Below are 26,641 nucleotides of genomic sequence, written 5' to 3'. Positions count from 1 at the left end.
GACTCTTTTGTCACACTAACATAGACTTTGTATGTTTGTTAAAATCCAGTTGACAAGAGATAGGAGGATTTATTTCTAGAGTCTCAAATCTCTTCCCCTGATTGATGTCTATCTTTATGCCAATACCATGATCTTTTGACCACTGTAGCTTTGTAATATGTTTCAAGGTCAGGAAATGAAATTCCTCCCACATTAATCTTCTTAGAAGGCTTTTGCCTACTCAGCCGCACTTTCCCTTCCAAATGAATTTGGAAGTGCCTTTTGTATTTCTTTGAAGTAGGCTATTGAAATTTTGATTGGTATTGCATAGGATCTATAACTCAGTTTTTCTAGGATTGATATTTTCACAATATTTAATCTTTCATTCCATGAACATGGAATATCTTTCCATTTGTTTAAGTTTTCATTGATTTCTTTTAGCATTATTTTGTAGTTTTCTGCATTTCGGTCCTGTACTTGTTGATTACATTTTATGCCTAGGTATTTGAGACATTTTTTCCTATTGCAAATGGGAATTTTTCCTGATTCACCCCTCAGAATGTTCAATACTAGCATATAAAAACTTACTGATTTTTTAATGTTGTTCTTGCATCCCATGAATTTGCTGAACTCATTCATTAACTCAAATAGCTTTGTTGTAGACATTTCAGAATTTACTAAATATAGGATTATGTCATCTGCAAATATTGGAGGTTTTAATTCCACTTTTCCTATTTGCATGTATTTATTTTTTAATGTATTTTTAGTAGAGAAGTTGTGAACTTACAAAATTATGATGTACATGTCTGGAATTCCCATACAACACTCCTCCACCAACACACAACTATGATGTGGCACATTTGTTTCATTAGTCTCTTACCACTAACCATGGTCCACAGTGTAACTCTGGCATATTTATTCCATACCCCTCTATTACTAACACAGTACATCTTTGTCATTGATGAAAGTATATTACAGCATTACTGTTCACTATAGTCCATAGGCTACATTAATTGAATTTTTTGTATGCTTCTACACATTCCCACCACCTTGCAGCAGTGATGTTCATCTGTTCTAGGTCACAGAAGGATATTCTTGCATTTCTACTAACCACAGTTCTCTTTCACCTCTGGGTTTACTGTGTTATTCAGAAAGCTAGGTTATTCTCTAGCTTTCTTTCAGTTGACATTTGCATCCCTAGAGAGCTCTTGTTGTCCACAATCCCATTTATAAACCAGCTTCATTAGTTCTACTCATAATCATGTGTTACCATCAATTCTATCCATTTCCACACACCTACAGTCAAGTTAATTAAAACTTCTACATACATTAATCACCAGTAATTCTTCTCAACCCTCTTCTTATCTCCTAATTACCTATATTCTAGATTTTATCTCCATGAATTTATTATTTGTGTTTAGTTCATATTAGTGAGACCATGCAATATTTGTCCTTTCATTTCTCATAATGATGTTTTATCATTTTTCTTGTGCTATGAACTGAGGAGCCCCATCCACTTTCCCCAACAATCCATTTAAAGTTTTTTACTAAAAAATAAGTTCATGTATCTATGGGACACTTAAGCAAACTTCTTAAAATCTCAAAGGCCTCAGGTGCTCACCTGTAACTTGGAAGAAGATTGTGTGGAAACCATGACTGTTACAGGTTGAATCATGTCCCCAAAAATAATTTAGTGAAGAACTAAGCTGTGACTGTGATCTTTTTTGGAAATACAGTCACTGCAATGATATTAGTTAAGACAACCAAGGTCACACTGGAGTAGGGTGGTCCCATAATCCAATATAACTGGTATTCTTATAAGGGGAGAAGGCACACAGGCAGACATGAGAGAAGTTGGCCTTGTGATGAGGGAGGCAGAGATTGAAGCCAAGGAACACCCAGGATTGCCAGCCACCACTAGAAGCCAAGAGAGTCATGGAAGAGATACTTCCTGATAGACTTTAAAGGCAAGATGGCCATATGGACACCTCGATTTTGGACTTTTAGCCTCCAGAACTTTGAGACAATGAATTTCTATTGCTTTAAGCTACCCAGTTTGTGGGACTTTATGGCAGCCTAAGGAAAAGAAATACAATGGAGATGGCAAAGGGGTGGCTTGGGGGGAGTTTGGGTCTGCCACCAATAATTTTCATGAGGATAGGCCCATTCTTAGATACAAATGGATGGCATTTTCTCAATATTTGTAAATTGTTCTGTCAACACAGATTCAGAGAGCACCTTAAGTTATTGTGTGGAATAAATTAAGGAAGTAATTTTGAGAAATCAACCAGCCCAATGCTCAGGTAGTCTGAGAAAATGTGACTTTCCAACTCTTCAACCTTATTGATTTTATAAGAAGTAATTGCAATGGAAAATAGAATTCACTTTTCACACAAATTTATAAAGATGAAAAACAACACAAAATGAACAACAATGAAAACATATGGGGTCCTTGAGGCTTTGGTAAAATTGTTACTTGGAAAATGCTGTTGGAAAATGTGTAAATTGGTATGAGTTCCTTTAGGGAAAGTTGTCAATAAGTGTTGGTTCTAAAAGATATTCATACCCTTTCGTCTAATTACTCTACTTATTGGAAATATTCTAAGGAAATCATTCTAAATTTAGAAAAAGCTTTATGCTTATGAAGGTTCATTGCAGCATATATCTAATTGTCCAGAAATAGCTAAGATATTATAATTCACCCATTGAATGGACCATTATTCAACCATTAAACATGATATTTTGAAGAGTAATATATGAGAGAATATAGTTATTTCATAAATTTTAAAATCATGATGCAGAATTGTCTACATAGAACTGTCATTGCCATGTAGAAAACAAATCTGTGCAGAAAAAAAGATTGGAAATATAGATACTGAGAAAGCCTATAATAGTTGTACAACTATTAATGACATCTTTTTTTCTTTCTTGTCTTTTTAGTTCCATAATGAGTATGTGTTAAGAGGAAGCAGTGGTCTAGCATGGCATCACTCCCATATCTGGAGGTTAGTGCTGGTTAGGCTGGGATGATGGAGGTGACCACATAAAGTGTCTCCGGCAGGGTTGCTTGGGTTTATTCACATGATGATGACTGCATGGTTCCCATGGACAGTGAGAGAGGACGCCCCTCAATGGAAAGCATTTTTCAAGCTATTGGTCTCAGTTTTTCTATCATCCTATTGTTCAAAGCAAGTCAATTGAACATGCCCATGATTAGAGAGGAAGGTGTGGATGCAGGGTGCAGGGAATTATGGCAACCATTTTGCAAATAGCCCACCACAGTAGTAATTGGCTGTAATAGCCACTTCGAGTTTGGATGATCAAAGCTTGGAAATAAAATATAAATAAATATAATTGACAAGCCTATGGCTTATGAGTCCCTACAAGGTAAAGTTCAAAGTCCTTATCTCTGTCTCTCTTTTCTCACTATTCTCTTTCCACACACCTGAAAACCATAGTTACCAGGATTTCTGCAGTTATTCAAACATTCCTTGCTGTTTCACACCCTAGGTCAATGCTACTGCTGCTTCACTCACCGTGAGTCCCACACACTATTCCACCTTCGATTTTTTGACATCTTTCCAGACAGAACAAGCTTTACCTCCTCCAGAACACCCACATTCCCTCTGGATAGAATCCAGCACTCCCTTCTTTGGAACCTATGAAAGTACATAAAGATTTCTAAATTTGCATCTACAGAACTTTAGTACCTATTTAACATACCTGTCTCTCTCTTCTAGACATCAAGATTCTCAACGTGATCTAATTGTTCTAGCTAGAACTTTTAGTATAATGTTGAATAACAGTGGTGAGAGTGGGCATCCTTGTCTAGTTTCTGATCTTAGAAAGCTTTCAACCTTTCCCCACTGAGTAAAATGTTGGCTCTGGTTTTTCTCCTGTCTTTTATCATATTGGGGAATTTTCCTTCTATCCCAATATTTTGAAGTGTTTTTCAAGAAAGAACATTAGGTTTTTTTCTAATTCATTATCTACATCAATTGAAATGATCATGTGAAATTTTTCCTTCAATTTGTCAATGTGGTTAATTAGTCAGTCTAAAGGGATGCTGATGCAAAATACCAGAAATGCGTTGGCTTTTATAAAGTGCATGTAGTTGGGGCAGAAGCTTACAGTCACAATGCCCTTAAGAGTCCAATTCAAACGGTACTTCCTTACCAACATCTTTTGCCACATATTGAAGCAAAATGGTGGGCAACATTTGTGAGATTTTGACCTTTCTTTCTCTTTAGGCTCTGTATCCCCAGATTCTTATGATCCCAGCTGTAGGCTGGCATAAGACTCATCTCTCATGGCTTCCAAGCTGTTCTGTTCTCCTCAGCTGCAAACTATCAGGTCATTTCTCTTCCCAAGGCCTCTTCCTTGTCTATGAAGCTGTCTCTCTTCCTCTGTGTTCTGTGCATGTACTTACATGTTCTTGATTGAACATCCATTTATGTAGCCCACCAAGAGGGTGGGGACTCAGCTCTGAGTCATCCTAATGATGTGGTCAAATCAAGTCCCTTCTTGTCTAATAAACTAAAAGTGAACCTCGGAATTTAATACAATCAAAGGGGTATCTCCCCCAGAGGTGTAATCAATATCACATTTTGGAATTCATAAATAATATCAAACTTGCACCCTCTGAATTCCAAAAAGACATTACAATATTAAAAAAAAACTTAAGCAATAACAATGTTAATTATAAAATCACCTCACAGAGAGATATACAGTTTGCCTTTGGGCAATGCTCTGTCTTGCTGTAGGCCTCTAAAAGTTACAAAACAATTTTTCTGCTTCCAATATACAAAGGGACAAAGGAAAAATGTTTACATTACCATAAAGAGAAATTCGGGGGGGAAACATGAGTCGTGGGTCCCTAGGATTACATAAATTTGCATTTCATGCTCCATTAGATTCAAACTTTGAGTCATTCTCAAGATGGTTGTTCCTTTTCCCTGGGGCCTCATGGGGACCGACACTTTCCACAGACTTGCCCAATGGCCATTTTCCTGGTTGCACCCTCATCAAGCATCTGGGTGGCAACAAAGCTCCAGATGTCAGCCTCCAGGAACATTGTGGTTTTGGACACTCCTTCCCCTATCTTGGAAGTAAAGTCTCAGCCCCCTTATGCAGTGAGGTGACAGCAAGTTTCTCCCTGACTCTGACATACAGGTCCAACTCTCTCAGAGCAAGTAATTGGCAACCCGACCTTCCCTAACCTATGGGGGACAAGTCTGCCCCTCTCAGACATATGGGGTGTTGACCTCACTCTCTCTAACTCTTGGGGAATGTGCTCCACCCTTTCTGTGGCCTGGGGCAGCAAAACTTTCCCTAACATAGGAATGGAAAATCCACCTGCTTCTACTGCCAGGGCAAACACACGCTTTCTATACACATGGGTAGTAATCCCCTCTTGGGACAAGGAGATGCCTTAATCCAGAATTCAGCTTCCATGGTTTACTCTGAAAGCCTTTTCCTTTCCATCTTTCCTCTCTCTTTTCCTTTTAGTCCAGACTGACAGTTCCCTCAAAAAGCGTGTTAGTTTAGCTTGTAGGAATCATGGGTCCAAGCCATCAGAGAGTCAGACTTTCCACAAGTCTTTCCTTGATAACTTCATTGTCAATACTGATTTACAAGCTTCACGTTTATTTAAGTTCTGAAATTGGGCACTATCATCTGGGGACTTGATTTCCAGAGTTTCAAAATTCCCAGAATCAGTTTCTTGTTTCTTTTTACCTAACAGTTCAGATATCATCTTATATCTTTCCTATAAGACTTTGCTACAAGTTTCAAGAACAAGCCAGGGTGAATTTTCCACATTTAGTTTGGAAACCTCCTTGGCTAAATTTCCAAGCTTGTAGTTTTGAAATTCTGCCTTCCATACATCAGGTGTCTATCTTGCTAAGTTCTCTGAGACTTTAAAACATGGATCATCTCTCCTCCAGTTCCCAATAATATTTTCATCATTTACTTCTAAGGGTTCTTAAATAGTCTCTTTAGTATCCATTTTCCTACCAACACTCTCTTCAAAGCAATCTAGGCCTTTTCTATCAAGCATCTCATGATTTCTCCAAAAAATATCCCTTTCCCTTTTGTAAAATGGTTTTGTAAAATGGTTTTGTAAAATTGGTAATTGCAAAAGCACCTCCTATCCCTGATAACAAATTCTGTATTTGCCAAAAATAGTGCTGATACAAAGTACCAGAAATATTTTGGCTTTTATAAAGGGTATTTATTTGGGGTGGAAGATTACAGTTACAAGGGCCTAAAATGTCCAACTCACAGTGCCATAATAGGTAGTGTCTCAAAAAACTATGTTGCCATATATTGAGGCAAGATGGCAGGTGATGTCTGTGAGCATTCAGTCTTCTTCCTCTCACCTGTAGAGTGATATAAGGCTTGTCTCTCAGGCTTTCTCACCTTCTCTGTTCTCTTCACCTGCAAGCTATCAGTCTCATCTCTCTTCCTGTGGCCTCTGCTGTAGCTATGGAGCTGCTTCTCTTCCTCTACATTATTGTCTGAACCTTCTTACTAATTCTTGAATGAATTTCTGTTTATATAGTCCAACAAGGGGGTGGTAACTCAACTATAATTGCCCTAATAATGTGGTTGAATCAAATTTGCAATACTGATTTAATAAAATACAAGTGAAACCTCTGAATTTAATACAATCAAAAGGGTATATCACATGGGAGGCCCACAGTTCAAACCCCGGGCCTCCTTGACCTGTGTGCAGGTAGCCCATGTGCAGTGCTGATGCATGCATGGAGTGCCGTGCCATGCAGGGATGTCCCCGCATCGGGGAGCCCCATGCACAAGAAGCGCACCCCATAAGGAGAGCCGCCAGCATGAAAGAAAGTGCAGCCTGCCCAGCAATGGTGCCACACACATGGAGAGCTGACACAACAAGATGATGCAACAAAATAGAAACACAGTTTCCCATACCACTGACAACTACAGAAGCAGGCAAAGAAGAAGACACAGTAAATAGACACAACTGGGGTGGGGGTGGGAGGGGAGAGAAATAAATAAATAAATCTTTTAAAAAAAAAAGGATATAATGCCCAGAGGAACAGACCAGTTTACAAACATGTTCAAAACCTCTTTTTGGAATACATAAATAATATCAAAATCCCACATATGGTCTATTACATTGTTTGACTTTCTTGTGTTGAACCAGCCTTGCATACCAGGAATAAATCTCACTTTGTCATGATGTACAAGTCTTTCGATATGCTGCTGAATTCTATTTGCATTATTTTGTTGAGAATTTTTGCATCTATGTTCGTTGGAGAGATTGGCGTATAATTTTCTTTTCTTGTAGTATATTTAACTGGCTTTGGTATTAGAGTGATGCTAGGTTCATAAAATGTGTTGGGTAATTTCCATCTTCTTCAATTTTTTGGAAGAGTTTAAACAGTATTTTTTAATATTTCTATATATTTTTAAAAATATTTATTTGTTTTTTAAAAATACATAGATCACAAAAATTGTTAAATTAAAAATATAAGATGTTCCCATGTACCCCACCCCACAATTCCCCATTCCTCCCTATTCAAAAAACTCATTCATGATTGTGGCACATTCATTTCATTTGGTGAATATATTTTGGAGCACTGCTACACCTCATGGATTATAATTTACATTGTAGTTTACACTCACCTTAATCTATTCAGTGGGTTATGGCAGGATACATAATGTCCTGCATCTGTCCCGGGTTATGGCAGGATACATAATGTCCTGCATCTGTCCCTGCAATACCATGAAGGACAACTCCAAGTCCCAAAAATGTCCCCACATCACATCTCTTCTTCCCTCTCCTCCCTTTCAGCAACTTCTGTGACCACTTTCTCCACATCAATGCTACAATTTCTTCTATTACTAGTCACAGTAGTTCTATAGTATAATACCAGTAAGTCCACTCTAATCCATATTTTATTCCTCCATCCTGTGGACCCCAGGATGGTGCTGTCCAGTCCACCTCTATATAGAGAGAGTACTTAGATCCCACGTGATTGATGGGTATGATTCTCCTGATTGCAGTTGTAGGCACTCTGTTCCCTGGTGTGGTGGTGAACCATCTTCAATCACAGGTTATTTAGAAGTGTGTTATTTAATCTTCACACATTTGTGATTTACCTTTTTCCTGTCAATTATTAATTTCCAGTTTCATTCCACTATGGTATGAGAAGATGCTTTTTATTTCTATTGATAGCTACATTTTTCCCTAACATGTAGTCTATCTTGGATAGAAAACAATGGGAACTTGAGAAGTATATATAACTCACTGATAGTAGATACAACATTCTGTATGTCTATTAGGTCTAACTCATTTGTCATATTGTTCTAGGTCTTTGTTTCCTTGTTGATCTTCTGCCTAGTTGTTTTATTTAATGATGTGAGTGGTGTGTTGAAGTGTCCAATGATTATTGTAGAGATGTTTGTTTCACGCTTCAGTTTTGCCAGAAGTTTATTTCATATATTTTGTTTAGGTGTATTGTCATTTATGTCTCTTAATCCTTCCTGGTCAACTGTGCCTTTTATACATATATAATGGCCTTCTGTATCTCATAATATGTTTGCATTTAAAACCTGATTGATATTAGTATAGCTACTCCTGCTCTTTTTGGTTACTATTTGCATAGAGTATCTTTTTCTGACATTTCACTTTCAGCCAATTTGTACTCCTGGTGTAAACAGCATATGGATGGCTCATGTATTTTTATCCAATCTGTCAGCCTATGTCTTTTGATTGTGGAGCTTAATCCATTCACATTCAATGACATTAGTGTAAATGCATTATTTATTATCACCATTTTCTTCTGTAATTTTCATATGTTCATATCATATTTTTGTCTATCTTTCTACTCTCTTGGTTATTCTTTCTGCTATTCTTTCTTCTATGCTCCCCTCCAATCCTCTCTCTCCTTTCTTTTTCTTTCATGTTCTAAGGTTTCCTTTAATATTTCCTGCAAAGTTCAGTTCTTTTTTATGAAGTCTCTTAATTTCTGTTTGTGAATATTTTATACTCATGTTTGTATTTGAAGGACAATTTTGCTGGATAAAGAATTCTTAGCTGGCAGTTTTTCTCTTTCAGTACCCTAATTGTATTATACAACTGTCTTCTCACATCCATGGTTTCTGATGGGAAATTTGCACAAAGTCATCCTGAGTGTCCATTGAAGTGTTGTTTTGCTTCTCCCTTCCTGCTCTCAGAATTTTCTCTTTATCATTGGTATTTCACATACTAGTAGTATGTGTCTTGGAGTAGGTTTATACAAATTTATTCTGACTGGGGTATAGTGCACTTCTTGGACATTATATTAGTCAGCCAATGTGGTTCTGATTTCAAACCAACAGAAATCTGTTGGCTTTTATAAAGGATATTTTTTTAGGGTAAAATCTTACAGGCGCTAAAGTGTCCAAATCAAAGTACCCCACCCAACTGCTTTTGCCACATATTGAAGCAATATGGTGGCTGATATCTATGAATATTCACCTTTCTTCTGTCCTCTTAAGGATCTGTAGTCCAACCTTCTTCAGATCTCAGCTGTAGGCTGGCATATAGCTTGTCTCTCTTCCTCTGGGTCTTGATTCTTTCCAGTCTCAGCTGCACTGGTCCCTTTACAAGGTAGGTGGTAAATTATCAGGCTCATCTCTCTCCCAGGGGTCACAGAATCCTCTGTGTGTCTTCTCTGTGTAGCTACCTCCTTTTTAAAAAAAAAAAAACTATTGAATGTTTTAATTTAATTGAACTATTAACTCATAATCCTTACACCTGGCACTTAATTGTCTCTAATTTAAAATAGGTATTGAACTATTTTGGTTTATATTTAAGAAAAAGAGTTTTATGTATTAGTGCTGAAAGTTAAATAATATGTATAATGTAGTTAATTTCAGATTGAGAAAATATGTTGAGTAGGTATGCTTCTGCAAAGTATAACTATGTAATATCAAAGTATACTTTGATATTATCACAGTATAATACCTAAAGAAATATAAGGTATTTTCTTCATTAAAACAATTCTTTTGCTCTGGCTTATCATAGATTTCACCCATGTAGGAGTCAGCTTACATCCTTCCTCTACCCCCCAATTTCCTGTAAGCATATCATCCAGTCTTTGTTTTATTAGTCCACCAAGAGGGACGGGACTCAAGGCTGAGTTGCACTCTAATGGTGTGGTTGAATAAAAGCCCTAATCTTAACATAACTTATCAGCTGTCTCAGCTGAATCTAATAAAATCAAAAGGTGAGGTGGGGCAAGATGGCATCTGAGTAAGTAAACCATTGTCATCTCTCCTGCAAAGGACTGGTTGAGTGGTGACAGAATCCTGCTGGAGTGGGCTGTTTTGGGAACCTACAAAGCAGGAGGTATATGGACAACCATCTGGAGAGACGGTGACAAAATTATGCTTGCTCGAGGTAAAACTGTCGGTTTCTAAGACTGAATTAGGAAGCTGTGGGAAGGTAAATCCCTTCTCCCTAGACCTCAGGGCTACAGCATTCCCTGAGAACTACCAGTCATACAGCAGAGTTCCCAAGCCCTGTGTTCCCCAAATGCATGAACCTCAAGCCTGTATTTCCTGAACCCTTGCAACTCACATTTCACAGACACACATACCCTGAGTCCACATTCTCCCAGGCCTCTGTTTCCCAAACCCAGCACTCCCAGATCTGGCATTGCCCCAGCCCTCTGGTCTTGGATTAATTCAGGGAGTGGGAGGATTTAGGTGGAAGGTTCAGAGGGGCCCATGGAGTATAGATTCAATTTTCTGCCCCCCCCCCCCCGTCTTTTATTGAGTTTGGAGGAATATACCAGCTGACTTGGGGAGAACCTAGGAAGAGAGGAGAGGTGAATCTGCTGAGAAAGCCCAATTTACCTAAATGCCCTGGAATAGGAAATTCGTTAGGGAGAAGGTGGAGTCAGAAAATTAGCTAGCCTCCCTTTAGCACACCTATGGGAGAGGGACAGTAGGATGTGCTTTGCAGGCTTCCAATAGCATATTTAGGGTTCCTGTCAAGGGGTGCAGTGCTCTCTCTTCAAGAAATTAAGAGATATTGTTTTCTGAAGAGAGTTGGTTCAACAGGGACTCAATTAAATCTTGTACAGGAGCCCTCACACAACCTTCCTACTGCCCTGGAGAGAGGGAAGTGAGGAAGGGAGAAAGGGGGAAGATCAGACTCCTAAGCAGTTCATTCCATTGTAAAGAGGATTCCTTGCTTGAGGCCTTGTCTGGTCTTTTCTGGTGGTTTGTTTTCTGGTTTCTTCTTCCTCTTTATCCCCCCATGGCCCTTTTTTTTCTTTATCTTTTTCTTGTTTGCTATTTTTTCCCTTTTTCCCTTTTTCCCTTTTCTTCTTTTTCTTTTTTCTTCTTTTTAAATATTAGGTGCTGCAGGCAACATTTCTTATTTGCTGTGCTTCCTCATCCTCAATTTCCTCTTTCCTGTGTGTATTGATTTTGGCTATCAACACTATCCCCTTTCCATTACATCTTTCTATCCTCCATCATTGTTTCTCTTATATTCCTCCTCTCTTTGTTTAGCCCACAATATTTCTGACTTTTTATCTCTAATACCTCCATTCTGTGTTCTATCTTTTATTCACTTTTTATATTATTGTTCTTTCTTTTCTCTTTCCCCCTCTTTGGAACACACTGGCCTTTTAAATTATATTATATTCCTTTCCATATTCAGTTTACTAATTCATTATAGGTACTCCACTTTTTTTCTGTTATAACTCTACACAGCTTACAAGAGTTCAATATCCATTCTCCTAGATCTCACATGGTTCTTCTGCTAACATTCACTATCAATACTACAATTATATTTTTCTCTTCTTACCCCTTTCGCTTTCTCTGGCCCTAATACTTTCCTTGAAGGGAACTTAGCCAACAAAAAGGAAATAGGATAAGAAGAACAAAGTTACAAGGAGAAGACTTAACATGCACATAAAAACAAAAACTATTTAAACACCAAGGAAAAGAAACTAATGAACTGAATAAGTCCATCAAGATAAAATGATGACCAGACAGCAACAAACAATTACAAACCATGCCAATAATCAGGAAACCTGTCCCAATTCAATGAGCAAACTAAAAACCAGGAAGAAGAGTAGAATATCAAACAACAAATTAAATCTCTCAAAACATATATCATGGACCACTATAATGAAGTGAAGGAAGAGATTAAGGATATTATGAAAACATGTAAAGAGCATACAGAAGAAATGGTAATCATACCCAAAAGGTAAGGGATATAATGGGAAAGAACAGCACTACCCAAGGAATCAAAAATACACTCCCAGCAAATAATAGCAGATTTGAAGAGGCACAGGAAACAATTAGTGATATAGAATACATTATATCAGAAATAAACCATATAATATAATTGATTGATAAAAAGATAGAAAAAAATCCAGCACGGACATAGGGACCTGAACAACAATGCAAAACACACAAACATACACATTATAGGCATCCCAGAAGGAGAAGAGAAGGGAAAGGGCACAGGATGGGTGTTGAAGGAAATTATGGCTGAAAGCTTCCTGAACTTATTGAGGGAGATGCATGTACATGTCCAGGAAGCACAATGCAGCCCAAACAGCATAAATCTGAAAATGCCTAACCCAATACATATACTTGTCAAATTATCCAATGTGCAAGTCAAGGACAAAATATTAAAAGCATCAAGTGAAAAGAGACCCATCACATACAAAGGAGGCTCCATAAGATTAAGTGCTGATTTCTCATCTGAAACCATGGAAGCAAGAAGGCAGAGGTATGACATAGTCAAGATAATAAAAGGAAAGAATTTCCAATGAAGAATACTCTATCCAGGAAAGCTAGCATTCAAAAGTGTTGGAGAGTTCAAAATATTCACAGATAAACAGAAACTAAGAGAGTATGCCAACAAGAAACCTGCCCTTAAAGAAATGCTAAAGGAAGTTCTGCAAGAGGAAAGAAAAAAAAAAAGGAGAGATAGAGTTAGTGGAGAATGTAAGAACAACTAAATGGAAAGAAAAAAATCAAACAACAAATGACAAACACAAGTCAAAAGAAAATCTGGCAAAGGTAAGTAATTCCTTGAAAGTAATAACAGTGAATGTCAATGGATTAAACTCACCTCTAAGAGACACAGATTGGAAGATTGGGTAAGGAAATATGACCAGTTGATATGTTGTCCACAAGAAACACATCTTAGATCCATGGATTCAAGAAAATTGAAAGGCAATGCCTGGAAAACAATCTTACAGGCAAACAATATCCAAAAAAGGGCAGGAGTAGCTACATTAATAATGGACAAAATAAACTTTAAATGCAAAACTTTTCTGAGAGTCAAGGATGGACATTACATATTAGTGAAAGGGATAAACTTTCAAAAAGCAATAACAATCATAATCATTTATGCTTCTAACAAGGGTGCCTCCAAATACATGAGGCAAATGCTGGAAAAACTAGTAATAGGAATAGATGCCTCTACAGTTATAGTGGGGCACTTTAACACACCACTCTCACCATTGGGAAGAACATCTAAAAAGAGAATCAATGAAGAAACAAAGACTTTGAACAATATATTAGAGGATCTGGACATCATAGACATATGCATAACATTACACCCAAATACAGCAGGATATACATTCTTCTCAAGTGCACAAAGATCATTCTCCAAGATAAACCACATGCTAGGCCATGAAGACAGTCTCAATGAATTCAGAAAGACTGAAATCCTAAAGAAAATAATTTCTCTCACCACAGTGGAATGACTGGAAATCTGCAAGGGACAGAGACCCAGATATGGAAGTTAAACAGCTCACTCTTAGAAAAACAGTGGGTCAAGGAAGAAATCGCAACAGAAATCAATAACTACCTTGAAAGAAATGAAAATGAAAACACTACATATCAAAACTTATGGAATGCAGCAAAAGCTGTCCTGAGAGGGAAATTCAGAGCCATAAATTCATACATCAAAAAAGAAGAGGTAAAATTGAAGAACTATCTGCACAATTTGTTGGACTTACCCAGATCAGCTAACAGGGAGGTGAAGATGGTCAACCACCACACCAGGAACCAAGAGTGTCTACAACTGCAAGCAGAAGAATTGCATTCATCATCCATGTGGAATCTAAGCCCCCTTTTGATATAGAGGTGGAGTGGACATCCCAGGGTCCACAGAATGGAGGAATAAAATATGGACTAGAGTGGACTTACTGGTATTCTCCTACAAAACTATCGTGACTAGTAATAGAAAAAATTGCAGCATTGATGTGGAGAGAGTGGCCACAGTAGTTGCTGAGGGCAGGGAGAGGGAAGAAGAGATGTGATGTGGGGGCATTTTTGGGACTTGGAGTTGTACAAAATGATATTGCAGGTTCAGATGCAGAATATTATATATCCTGCCATAACCCACTGTATAAACTCTGGGAGAGTGTGAACTACAGGGTAAACTATTGTTCATGTGGTGCAGCAATGCTCCACAATGTGTTTCCTGAGTATGATGAGTGTGCCACAATGATGGGGGAGTTTGTTGGTGTGGGAGGAGTGGGGCGAGGGGGTTGGGGGTATACAGGAACCTCTTCTGTTTTTTTAATGTAGCATTTTTTATAATGTATGTATCTTCAAAAACAATTTACAAAAATGATGGGAGTGGGGTATTGGGAACTGGATTATATCAGAACCTCTTTTTTTTATGTAATATTCTGTGTGATCTACTAACTTAAATTTTTTTAAAAAGTGTTAAAAAACAAAACAAAACCATGAAGCCAACACCACCACCAAAAAATGTTATCATGTCCAGAGGAACAGACCAGTTTAAAAGCAAAATCTATATCATATTGGGAATTCATAAGTAATATCAAACTGCCACAGACAGCTACATTTATTGTTTTCATGGCAGTAGTGAAATTTTCAGCTATTATTTCCTGAAATACTCTTTCTGTACCTTTTACCATTTCTTCCTCTGGAACTCCCATGACAAAAATGTCATGTTTCATGTTGTCATTAAACTCATTAAGCCCCTACTTATTTTTTTCCAATCTTTTCTCTCTTCAATTTCAGTTTTCTGTCTTTGGTATCACTTTTTCATTCTTTCTTCATTTGAGTCTATTTTATGCATCTAATGTGTTTTTTTATCTTACCTATTGTGTTTGTTATTTTCAAGAGCTCTGTTACTTTTCTATTCAGGATTTCAAATTCTTCTTTGTGCTTGCTCATTGTCTTCTTGATGTGGTTTTTCTCTTTAGCTATGTTGTCTTTCAACTCATTATTTTGATTTTATAAATTTTTGTGTATCTCATTAATTAGTTCTCTCAAATTCTGCATCTCTTGTGGGGTTTTGATATAGTCCTTTTTGGGGGCCATTCCTTCCATTTTCTTAGTATGGCCTGTAATTTTTTACTGTTGAGTAGGCATCTGATTTGGATGGTAGTTTATATAGATGCTCAAATTCTTTCTCTTTCATAGGAATTTAGTGGTGGGAGGCTGTGTCTTCCTGCTGTTATTTAATTCTTGGTTCGACCTGGACCTATTTTATTTTGTTGCTTGTGATTTGCATGTAAAGTCTAAGAAAACATTTCCTAAGACAAGTTCCTGAAGATGCTTACCTATATTTTCTTCTTAGGAGTTTCATAGTTATTTCTGTTATATTAAGGTCTTTGATACATTTTGAGTTGATTTTTGTATATGGTATGAGTTTGAGGTACACATTTTTCCCTCCTTTGTGATCTAGTTTTTCCAGCACCATATGTTTTAGAAACAATTCTTTTCAAATTGAGATGTCTTCTCTACTTTGTCAAAAACCAATTGGCCAGAAACCTGAGGGTTGACTTCTGAGCTCTCAATACAATATCTATCCTTTTGACTTTACCATGCTTTTTTTAACCACTGTGATTTTGTAATAAATGTGACAATTGGGTTGTATGAATCCTCCAAGTTCATTCTTCTTTTTAAAGATTGCTGTAACTATTTGCAGTCATTACTTCCTTATAAATTTTATAATTTGCTATCCCATTTCCACAAAGAAATTTTTTAAAATTTTTATTGGGAATGTAATGAATCTATCAGTTGCTTTGTGTAGTATTGACATTAGAATGATATCTAACACATGAACATGGACTGTCTTTCCTTTTATTTAGAGTTTTAAAAATATTCTTTAAAAATGTTTTGTAGTATTCTGTGTACAAGACATTTACATCCTTGGTTAAATTTATTCCTTGATATTTGAGGTTTTTATTTGCAATTGAGAAGGGAATTTATTTCATCATTTCTCTTCCATTTGTTTTTGCTTGTCTGTAGAAGCACTAGTGATATTTGGGTGTTGGTTTTGTATCTTGCCAATCTGCTAAATTCATTTACTAGTTCTAGAACTAATTCTTTGTTGTGAATTTTTCAGAAGTTTCTGTATATAGGAACATATCTCTAAATAGTGAAAAATGTACTTCTTACTTTCCAATTAGGATGCCTTTATTTCTTTTTCTAGCCTAATTATTTAGGCAATACTTTCAGTTCAATGTTGAATAACAGTGGTTATACTGCTCATCCTTATGCTGTTCCTGGCCTTAGATTGAAGGCTTTCAGTCTTTCACCATTAAGTAGGATGGTAGCTGTGGACTTTTCATATATACCTTTTCTTTGTGTGGAAGAAATTTCCTTCTATGCCTAGTGATCTACGTGTTCTGTGTGGTTTTTTTTTCCTAGAAAGGGTGCTATATTTTGTCAAATGTCTTTTCTGCATAGATTGAGATGATCATTTGGGAATTTTCTTTCATTCTGTTATTGTGATGGATTATTAATACATTACTTGCATATTGGGTATAACTCCCACTTGATCTTTTTTTTTTTTTTTTTTTCACATGTTAGAATGATTTTTTTTTTATTTTTTTATTTTTTATTGACTTTGTAATAATATTACATTAAAAATATATATGTGAGGTCCCATTCAACCCCACCCCCCACCCCCCCTCTCCCCCCCCCCAACAACACTCGTTCCCATCATCATGACACATCCATTGGATTTGGTAAGTACATCTCCCACTTGATCTTTTTGACAGTTTGATTTCTGTGAGTCCCAAAAAGATAATGATTATGATTGTGATGTAATTTTTTTATTCCCCCCATGCAACTTTTTTTGTGCTGTCTGCTCTGTGTCCATTTGCTATACGTTTTTTCTGTGTCTGTACTTATTTATTTCCCCTCCCCCCTTGCATCTTGCTTGGTGTCTGCTTTCTGTGTCCATTTGCTGTGGACTCTTCTGTGTTCTCACTTGTCTCCCCATTCTTTTTGTTGTGTCACCTTGCTGAGTCAGTGCCCCGTGACAACTGTGGGTGGGGCAGTGCTCCATGGTGCTTGGAGGCTGTATGGCAGCCCACAGTGCTTGTGGGCTGTGCAGTGCTCCACAGCATTTGACTGAGACTGTCTTCACAAGGAGGCCCTGGGATGCGAACTGAGGGCCTCCCTTATGGTAGACGGGAGCTCATCTGATTGAGCCACAGCCACTTCCCTGTGATCTAATCTTTTTATGTGGGTGTGATACACTTTGCATTATTTTCTTTTGAGGGTGATTTGCTTAGATTATTTGATAAGATCACTTTAGGGCTTTTAAGTGGACTATGTTAGTGAGGCATGAACCAACTTGAGTCTCCTCCCTCTTCCTGGGGCTAATATAATCAGAGACACAGATGGACATACACCTTGGAAAAGGGAGTCACCATATTTTATACTTCAATGTGAGTGATAGACTCCAAGTTATCTCACAGCTGAACTTCATGGAGAGAAGACCCTGAGAGGCTCATATAACTGGGACCAAGGGATAAATGAGCCATATGCCTGGTATTGTATAGTGAAATCAGGAAGAAAGTGGAGCATGTAGATTGAGAGAAGATGCCTGGTAAGAGACAAGCCCTATGCCAGGTTTGCCTACAGCTGCAGAAAAGTGGAGACCTTGGCAGAGGTCAGGAGTCATCTTACTTCACCATGTGACAGCTAATTCTGGTGAGAAACTACCTCTTTTGTGTCATGAGTTGTACTATTCATGGCCTTGGAACTATAAACTTTTACAACAAATAAATCCCCATTATAAAAGCCAACACATTTCTGGTACATTGGAAGTCCTTTGAGAAACAATTATTTTAGTGTGCTCCTGGGCTTGGTTTGCTTGTATTTTGTTGAGGACTTTTACACCTAAATTCATGGGATATTTGTCAATAGTTTTAAGTTCTTGTGGTTTCCTTCTCTAGATTTAGTATGGAGGTAATCCTGTCACCACAGAACGAATTGGGTAGTTTTCCCTTCTCTTAGTGTTTTGGAAGAGTTTGACCAGATTTGAAGCTGTATTCTTTGAATATTTATTAAAAATTTCCTGTGAAATGCTGTGGTCCTTAGCTTTTCTTTGGAGTATTTTGATTGTGGATTCAATCTCTTTACTAGTAATTGGTTTGTTGAGATCTTCTATTTCGTCTTTAGTCAGTGCAGATAATTTATTTGTTTCTAAATATTTGTCCATTTCCTCTAAGTTATCTAATTTTCAGCATACATCTTGTGACAGTTTTCATTTCCTTTATGACTCCCTAAAAGAAAAAGGCTACTTTTGAACTAATCCATTCCTGCTGGTGTAGGCACCTTTTGATTGGACTCCATCAGTGAAGTATGACGTGGGTTGGTTTTCCACCATCTTGCTGTGCTATATGTAAACAGAGACATAGAGAAAAAGGAAGCTGCCATTTTTATCTTACAATGTGGGAGAGGACTTGAGTATCACTAGGAGCCAAAGCTTAAACACAAAGCCTCCAATGGTCCAGGCCCACAGATCAGTTCAAGGATGAATGGATGAGTCACATGCCTGATAGCACACAGATGAACTTGGAAAGAAAGTAAAGCAGACAACACTTGAGAGGAGGGCCAGTAACAGACAACATGTATAGCTGGTTGCCCACATCTGGGCACCAGGACACAGTAGATTCTGGAAGAGAAGGCAGGTAACTTAGCCATGAAGTGTGGTCATCTTGCTTTACCACATAGCAGGACTCCAGGATCACCAGTAGCTAACTTTGGTGAGAAAACATCTGTGCTTATTCCTTGATCTGGATATTTCAGAGCCTCAGAATTGTAAGCTTGTATCTTAAATAAAAAGTGTTCATTATACAATCAACTCATTTCTGGTAATTTGCATCAGCAGCCTGTGGGAAGCTCAGACACATCTGCTCATAGAATCCATAAATAATCCTTTTGTATTTCAGAGTGGATGGTAGTAATGTCTCCCTTTTCATTTCTAATTTTCATTATTTGTATTCTCATTCTTGTTAGTCTAGCTAAATGTTGATTTTATTGATCTTTGCAAGGAATCATCTTGGATTTGTTAATCCTCTATTGTTTCCTTGTTTTCTATTTCATTTCACTCTGCTCTGGATCATTTTTATTTCCTTCCATCTGCTTGCTTTTGGTTTAGTTTGCTCTTTGAGTTCTCATTCTTCGAGTTTTGAGGTTAGGTGTCTGACTGAAGTCATTCTTCAGTTTTCTTGTAAGCACCAAGAACTATAAATTTCCCTCTCAGAACTTCCTTTGTTGTGTCCCAAAAGTTTTGGTGCACTGTATTTTCATTTACATTTACCTTAAGATATTTCCTAATATGCTTCCAATTTCCTCTTAACCCCATTGTTTATGAGCCTATTGCTTAATTACCACATATTTGTGAATTTTCCCTTTCCTCCCTTTGTTATTGATTTCTAGACTCATTCCACTATGGTCAGAGAATACACATTCTATGATTTCAATATTTTTTAAATTTATTGAGATGTTTTTTGTGACTCAACATGGATCATAAAAATGATCCATGTGTTCCTGAAAAGAATTTTCATTATGTTTTCATTGGGTGCAGTGCTCTACATATGTCTATTAGTTCTACTTGGTTTAGTGTATCATTCAATTTCTGTCCTTCCTTATTATCTTCTGACTAGATAGTCTATTATTGAGAGTGGTGTTTTACAGTCTCCTGCTATTAATGTAGAACCATAAAATTTTCCCATCAAATTTATCAGAATTTACTTATTTTTGAGTTCTGTTGTTAAGTCCATATGTATATTCATAACTGTTTACTACTTCTTATTGACTTATCCCCCTTATCAGGACATAATGACTGTCTTTATCATTCATATCTGATTTTATGTATAGACTATTTTGTCCTATAGTGATATAGCCACCTCAGGTGTCTTTCAGTTACAACTTGCATGACATATTTTTTTCATCCTTTAATCCTCAACCTATTTATATCTTTGAAATTGAGATGAGTCTTTTGCATACAGCATACAGTTGGCTCACGCTCCTACTATTTGAAAGAAGAGTTCATTCCATTTACATTTAAAGATACTACTGATAATATGGGACTTTCTTCTGTTATTTTGCTATTTAGCTTTTGTAATCCTTACAGCATTTTTGCTCCTTCTTATATTTAAACCTATTTTCATATTAATTCACTTTCTTGTGTTGTACCATATTGAGTGCCTCCTCATTTGTATCTGAATATATTTTTCATTTGTTTTCCTTGTGGTTACCATGGGCTTAAAATTTAACATAATAATAATTATCTTCATTTTGATACTTACTTAACTTCAATAGCATCTGTTTATATATAAACCTCTGTCCCCCAACAATTTTTTTACCTGTTATCATTTATGCCTCTGTAGATTGTATGTACAAAAGCCTTGATTTATCATTATTTTTTATGCATTTGCATTTTGGCACATTTAGGAAGATGTGGAGTTACATTTTAAGTGGTACAGTACAATAATACTGGCATTTACAATTACACAAATGGTTGCCTTTACTGCAGGTCATTGTTTCCTTATCTGCTTTGAAATACTTTCTAGTGTACTTTCATTTTAGTCTGAAACATTCCCTTTAGAATTGTATTTGGGGCAGATCTATGGAAGAATTCTTTCAGCTTTGTATTTCACTGGATTTAAAATTTTCAATGGACTAATTTTCATTCAGCCCTTTATGTATTTCATCCTACTCCCCTCTTGACTCCTTGGTTTCTGATAAGAAGTCTGCATTTGATCTAATTAGGACTTCCTTGTACAGAAAACATTGCCTTTTCTTGCAGCTTTCAGATCTCTCTTCTTGTCCTATGCTTTCAATTTCTTAAACAATACAGGGTGGGGTGTATTTTCCTTCTTTCTATTATTTATCCTATTTGGTGTTCTCTGAGCTTTTTGGATTGTATTTTTCTATGTTTAGGAAATTTCTATGTTTAGGAAATTCTCTGTCATTATTTCTTCGGGTGTTCTTTCTGCACCTCTTTTCTCTTTCTTCTCCTTCTGGAACTTCCATAATGTGTATACTGGTATGTTTCATGATGTTCTGTGTGTATTTTAGACTATTTTAAGTTTCTAAAAATGAGGCCAGTAAAAGGGTTCTTTGACAAATGTGATGAGAGAGAAGTCTACACCTGAGACATGGGTGTGGGCATATTATAGGGTGAGACATGCAATGTAGGTATTGGGGTAGGTCTTTTAAAGTCTTTCCTCCTTCCCCTACCCATATTAAGGAGGGATCTCAGCTATTTGTTGTCCTGATTGTTTGCCTTCCCTAAGTTTTTGTTAGATTTCACCGACCTTTTGTTAGATTTTCAGAGACCTTTCTGTTTGAAGTTATCCAGAGCTTCTTTTGAGTCTTGGGCAGCTTTTCATCTGCACTGTTTATAGCTTTGCTCTCAATCATATGCCTTCTCCCAGGGTTATTTTTTTGCAGCATCTCATGACTATGTTCTGACCAGTGACCTTCTCATGTTTTCTTTTTCCTTTTTTTAACTATAAGAGCTAACAAATTTATTTTCACATTTTACAATACAAATGAAAATTACTCCTTTTATTGTTCCACTCTTCACCTGCAAAATTATGGTCTTTGGTAGGAAGGGGGAGTGTTTTCCTTGTAATGTTGTAAGAAAACTCCCAGAGTCACAACACCATACCTTCTAGTAAAGTAAAACAAGTAACATAAAGCTGATTCAAAGAGGCTCCCCTCTATCCTTATCTGTCTGCCCAGATCATTCCTAGCCAAGTGGGCACCTTAATGGGATTGGCAGGAGGTCTCATCATGGGTGACCCAGGCATCATTGGTATGTGATCTCCCATGGGTGGCCTCATTCCAGGAGCAGGTCTCACTTGCATCATCCCAGGAGGAGGAGGGCTCCCTCCTCCTGGGGTGCTGACATCATACCAGGGCAAGGAGGTCCCAGGACACTGGTGGGAGGTGAGATTATCAACCCTGCAGGTGGAGGAGCAGAAAATGGAGCAGAAAGTACTTTCTATTGTTGAAATGCAGCCATTGTTTTGTCAATCATGCTCTGAGCCTGCTCTTCCATCCATTTCTTACAGTAGTCGTTCACATTTTCTTTGTGCTTCCAACCACTGCACTGCATCTTTCTCACAGATGGAGAGTCATGGGTGAGGTATGTATCACAGTAGTCACAAAAAAACTTAGGCATGTTGCTCTGCCAACTGTTGATCATTTCCCCTCATGTTCTCTATACTACTTATTTCAACTCACTCCTCAAAGTTTACACCCTTATTTTTAAGTGGGATCTGAAAGGTGATGGATTGTCTGTAGGTGCATCCTGCTGGTTAGAGGCAATAGTCCCTGCTTGGTGTAGTGTGAAACTCTCTGGCTATTCTTTTGATTTTGGGAGAAGGCAGTTATGGCAGCATGGTTGGAACTGGATTAAATCTCCATATGACTACTACTTTTTCTAGAATGTGTTGACATGGACAGTCCAGAGATTCAGGTCTCCTGAGTATACACCAACCCCAGTGCCAACCACAGGTCCAGTAAAAGTGACAGAAGTGGCCTATGTAGAAAGGTTACATCTGAGTCCAACTCCATCACACTCAGGAACACAAACTCCAAAGTAGGTTCAACTGACATGGCACTGAACTCCAGAGCCATCCACCATGACCATAGAACCTGTGGGTCTCTGTAGGCCTCAGGAGAATTAGTACCTGTGGTTGCATCCACTTTGGCTGTCTCTGGGACCTGGCTGAGACATACGTAAGCGCAACCCCCCTGATGACCTCCCAACTCTATTTTGGAAACTGATAGCCATATAAACTCACTTGTCCTTTCCATTTCCCCATTTTATTCAAGATCAAAAAGCAGTTTTTAACACCTGATATATGTAGACTGAGATATTCTGGTTTGAGTTGACCTTTATTCAAGGTCTTTTTCTAGTTACATCATCAGCTGGTGCTTGGTAGTGATCCCTTGGCACCAGGGAGGCTCATCCCTCACTGTCATGTCCCATGCTGGGGGAAAGGCAATGCTGAGTTTGGCTTAGAGAGTGGCCACATTTGAGCAACATGGAGGCTCTCAGGAGTTAACTCTTAGGCATCCTGCAGCTCTAGGCCTAGTTCATATTTCAGCCACACAGGCTCATAAGCATAGTCATCAGTATCAAGGGCTCATTGTTGGACCATCCTTCTTTATTGGTCTTTGCCATTGCATTTGGGGGATTGTTGCTGTTCCATTGGGGAATATGATAGATTTCCCTGGCTAGGAACTCAGCCCTCCCTCAGTCATCATTTTTAACTGTAATTGCTATGAAAATACTGTCTAGTTTTTTAGCATAAAGTTGTTCATAGTATTCTCTTATGATCTCCCTTATTTCTGTGGGGCAGTAGTAAAGGTCCTTTTTTCACTTTTTATTTCATTTATTTACATCTTCTCTCTTTTTTTCTTAGTCTAGCTAAGGGTTTGCCAATTTTGTTAATCTTTTCAAAGAACCAAATTTTGGTTTTCTTAGTTTTCCTTATTTTTATTCTCAATTTCATTTTTTTCTGCTCTGGTCTTTGTTATTTCATTCCTTCTACTTGCTTTAGTATTAATCTCCTGATCTCTTTCTAGTTCCTCCAGCTGTGTAGTTAGGTCATTTATTTTAGCTCTTTCTTCTTTTTTAATGTAAACATTGAGGACTATAAATTTTCCTCTCAAAACTGCCTTTGCAGCATCCCATAGGTTCTGATATGTTGTATTCTCATTGTCATTTCTCTCAAGATATTTATCGATTTCTCTTTAAATTTCTTCTTTGACCCACTGATTATTTAAGAGTGTGTTGTTTAATCTCCATATATATGTGTATTTTCCCTTTATTTGCCGCTTGTTGATTTCCAGCTTTACTCCATTATGATCAGAGAAACTGCTTTGAATAATTTCAATTTTGTTGAATTTATTGAGTTCTGCTTTGTGTCCCAACATATGGTCTATCCTGGAGAAAGATCCATGAGCACCTGAAAAGGATGTATATCCTACTGTTTGGGGGGGGGCAATGTTCTGTATATATCTACTAGGTTTAGTCCATTTATCATATTATTCAAGCTCTCTGTTTATTGATTTTCTGCCCAGGTATTCTATCCAGTGCTGAGAGTGGTTTATTGAGGTCTCCAACTATTTTTGTAGAGATGTCTATTTCTCCCTTCAGTTTTGCCAGTGTTTGCCTCATGTATCTTGGGGCATCCTGGTTAGGTGCATATATATTTATGATTGTTATTTCTTCCTGGTGAATCATGCCTTTTATTAATATGCAATGTCCTTCCTTATCTCTAATAACAGTTTTGTTTTTAAAGTCTATATCATCTGATATAAGTATAGCTACCCCAGCTTTTTTCTTTTTTCTTTTTTTTTTCTGGTTACTGCATGCATGGAATATCTTTTTCCAACCTTTCACTTTCAATTGATTGGTATCCTTGGGTCTAATGTGAGTCTCTTGCAGACAACATATAGATGGTTTATATTTCCTTATCCATTCTGCCAGTCTGTGTCTTTTGATTGGGAAGTTTAACCATTAATAGTCAATGTTATTACTGTAAAGGCAGTTCTTATTTCATCCATTTTGATCTTTGCATTTTGTCTGTCATTTAATATTTGGTATTTTTAATTACTGTTATTGATACATTTGTCATTTCTACGCTCTCTCCCAGGCCTCTCTCTCCTGTCTTTTCTTTTCAGGATGTAACACACCCTTTACTATTTCTTACAAAGCTGGTCTTTTTGTTATAAACTCTCTCAGTTTCTGTTTATCTGTAAATACTCTAATCTCACCCTCATTTTTAAAATATAATCTTGCTGGGTATAAAATCTTTGGCTGGCAGTTTTTCTCCTGCAGTATCTTAAATATATCATACAACTGCCTTCTTGCCTCCATGTTTTCTCTTGAGAAATCAGGACTTAATCTTATCAGGTATCACTTATATGTTATGCATTGGTTTTCTCTTGCTGCTCTCAGAATTCTCTGTCTCTGGCATTTGACATTCTGATTAGTATGTGTCTTGGAGTTGGTCTATTTGGATTTAATCAGGTGGGAGTATGTTGTGCTTCTTGGACATGGACATCTATGTCTTTCAATAGGGTTGGGAAATTTTCCACCATTATTTCTTCAAATATTCTTTCTGCCTCTTTTCCCTTCACTTCTCCTTCTGGGACACCCATGACATGTGTGTTTGCATGTTTCTTGCTGTCATTTAGGTCCCTGAGGTTCAATTTTTTCCATTCTTTTCTTCATCTGTTCTTTTGTCTGTTCACTTTCAGAGTCCATGTCTCCAAGCTCATCAATCCTTTCTTCTGCTTCCTCAAATCTCCTTTTATAAGCCTCCAGTGTATTTTTAATTTCATTTATTTATTGCACCTTTCATTCCCATAAAGTCTGCTATTTTTCTATGTATGCTTTCAAATTCTTCTTTATGTTCATCCAATGCCATCCTAATATCCTTAATCTCTTTAGCCATCTCATTGAATTTATTAAGGAGATTTGTTTGAACGTCTAAAATTAGTTGCCTCAACTCCTTTATGTTATCTGCAGGCTTATCTTATTCCTTTAATTGGGCCATCTCTTCCTGTTTCTTGGTATGGATTGTAATTTTTTGTTGGTGTTTCCACATCTGGCTTGCTAGATATATTTATTCTGGGTGCAGTTTCTCCCTTTAGTTTAGGGATTTCTCATCTTTTCTTCCTTGCTTGGTTGTGTATTAGGAGCCAAGAATGTAGTTAGTACTGCAAGCTATGGAGGCTGAAGCTGCCCATGTTGCCCCAGGAACTGATGAAATTCTCCCACCTTTCTTCTCTGCCAGGGGTAGGGACAGAGCTGTAGCCATGTATAATAATCCCAGTTGAGCACGAGACTCTGAATCACCCAGCGACACAGATGAAGCTTCACACCCCTTCCTCCCTTACCTTAGGCAGGGATGAAACTATAGTTTTGGTCAGCAATCTATACCGTATGGGTCCAAAATGACTACAGTTGCTCATGTAAACTAATGTATCACCAGACCCTCTCCCTACCAGGAGTGGGACTAGACCCTCTGGAGTACCCAGGAATCTTATCTCTGTGGGCCAAATATGCCTGCAGTTACCCCAAGAGGCTTAGGGAGCACTGTTCCTTCTGCCTTTTAGGGGGTGGGAACAGAACCACAAATGCTCAACAGTTCAGTCCTGTCGGGTGAAAGTACCCACCCTTGCCCAGAGAAGCTGAGGAAGCACCAGCTCCCTCCAATCCTATTGGGTGGTAGGGGTGGTTCTATGGGTGCTCAACAGTCCAGTCCCTTTAGGCCAAGAATACCTGCCATTGCCTGTAGAAGTTGAGGAAACACCAGCCCACTTCTATCCTCTTAAGGCATGGGGTTGAATA

General features: G+C 37.6%; 1 protein-coding gene across 3 annotated transcripts in view; it reads left to right on the top strand.

Annotated features, from left to right (window-relative positions):
- Window positions 1-26,641, top strand: part of LOC131276944 (zinc finger protein 705F-like) — a 194,058-nt gene that overhangs the window by 121,535 nt on the left and 45,882 nt on the right. For all 3 annotated transcript variants that reach the window (XR_009184157.1, XR_009184156.2, XM_058290572.2), the window contains one exon: window positions 2,920-2,984. Coding sequence is in view for 1 of the 3 variants with exons in the window: in XM_058290572.2 (XP_058146555.1) it covers window positions 2,920-2,984 (65 nt within the window). In the remaining 2 variants the exon portion in view is untranslated. The remainder of the gene's footprint in view (window positions 1-2,919; window positions 2,985-26,641) is intronic.

Source organism: Dasypus novemcinctus, chromosome 30 (assembly GCF_030445035.2).
Source record: "Dasypus novemcinctus isolate mDasNov1 chromosome 30, mDasNov1.1.hap2, whole genome shotgun sequence".
NCBI lineage: Eukaryota > Metazoa > Chordata > Mammalia > Cingulata > Dasypodidae > Dasypus > Dasypus novemcinctus.
Note: the sequence above shows the minus strand (reverse complement) of the source record. Positions and strands in the feature narration are given on the sequence as shown.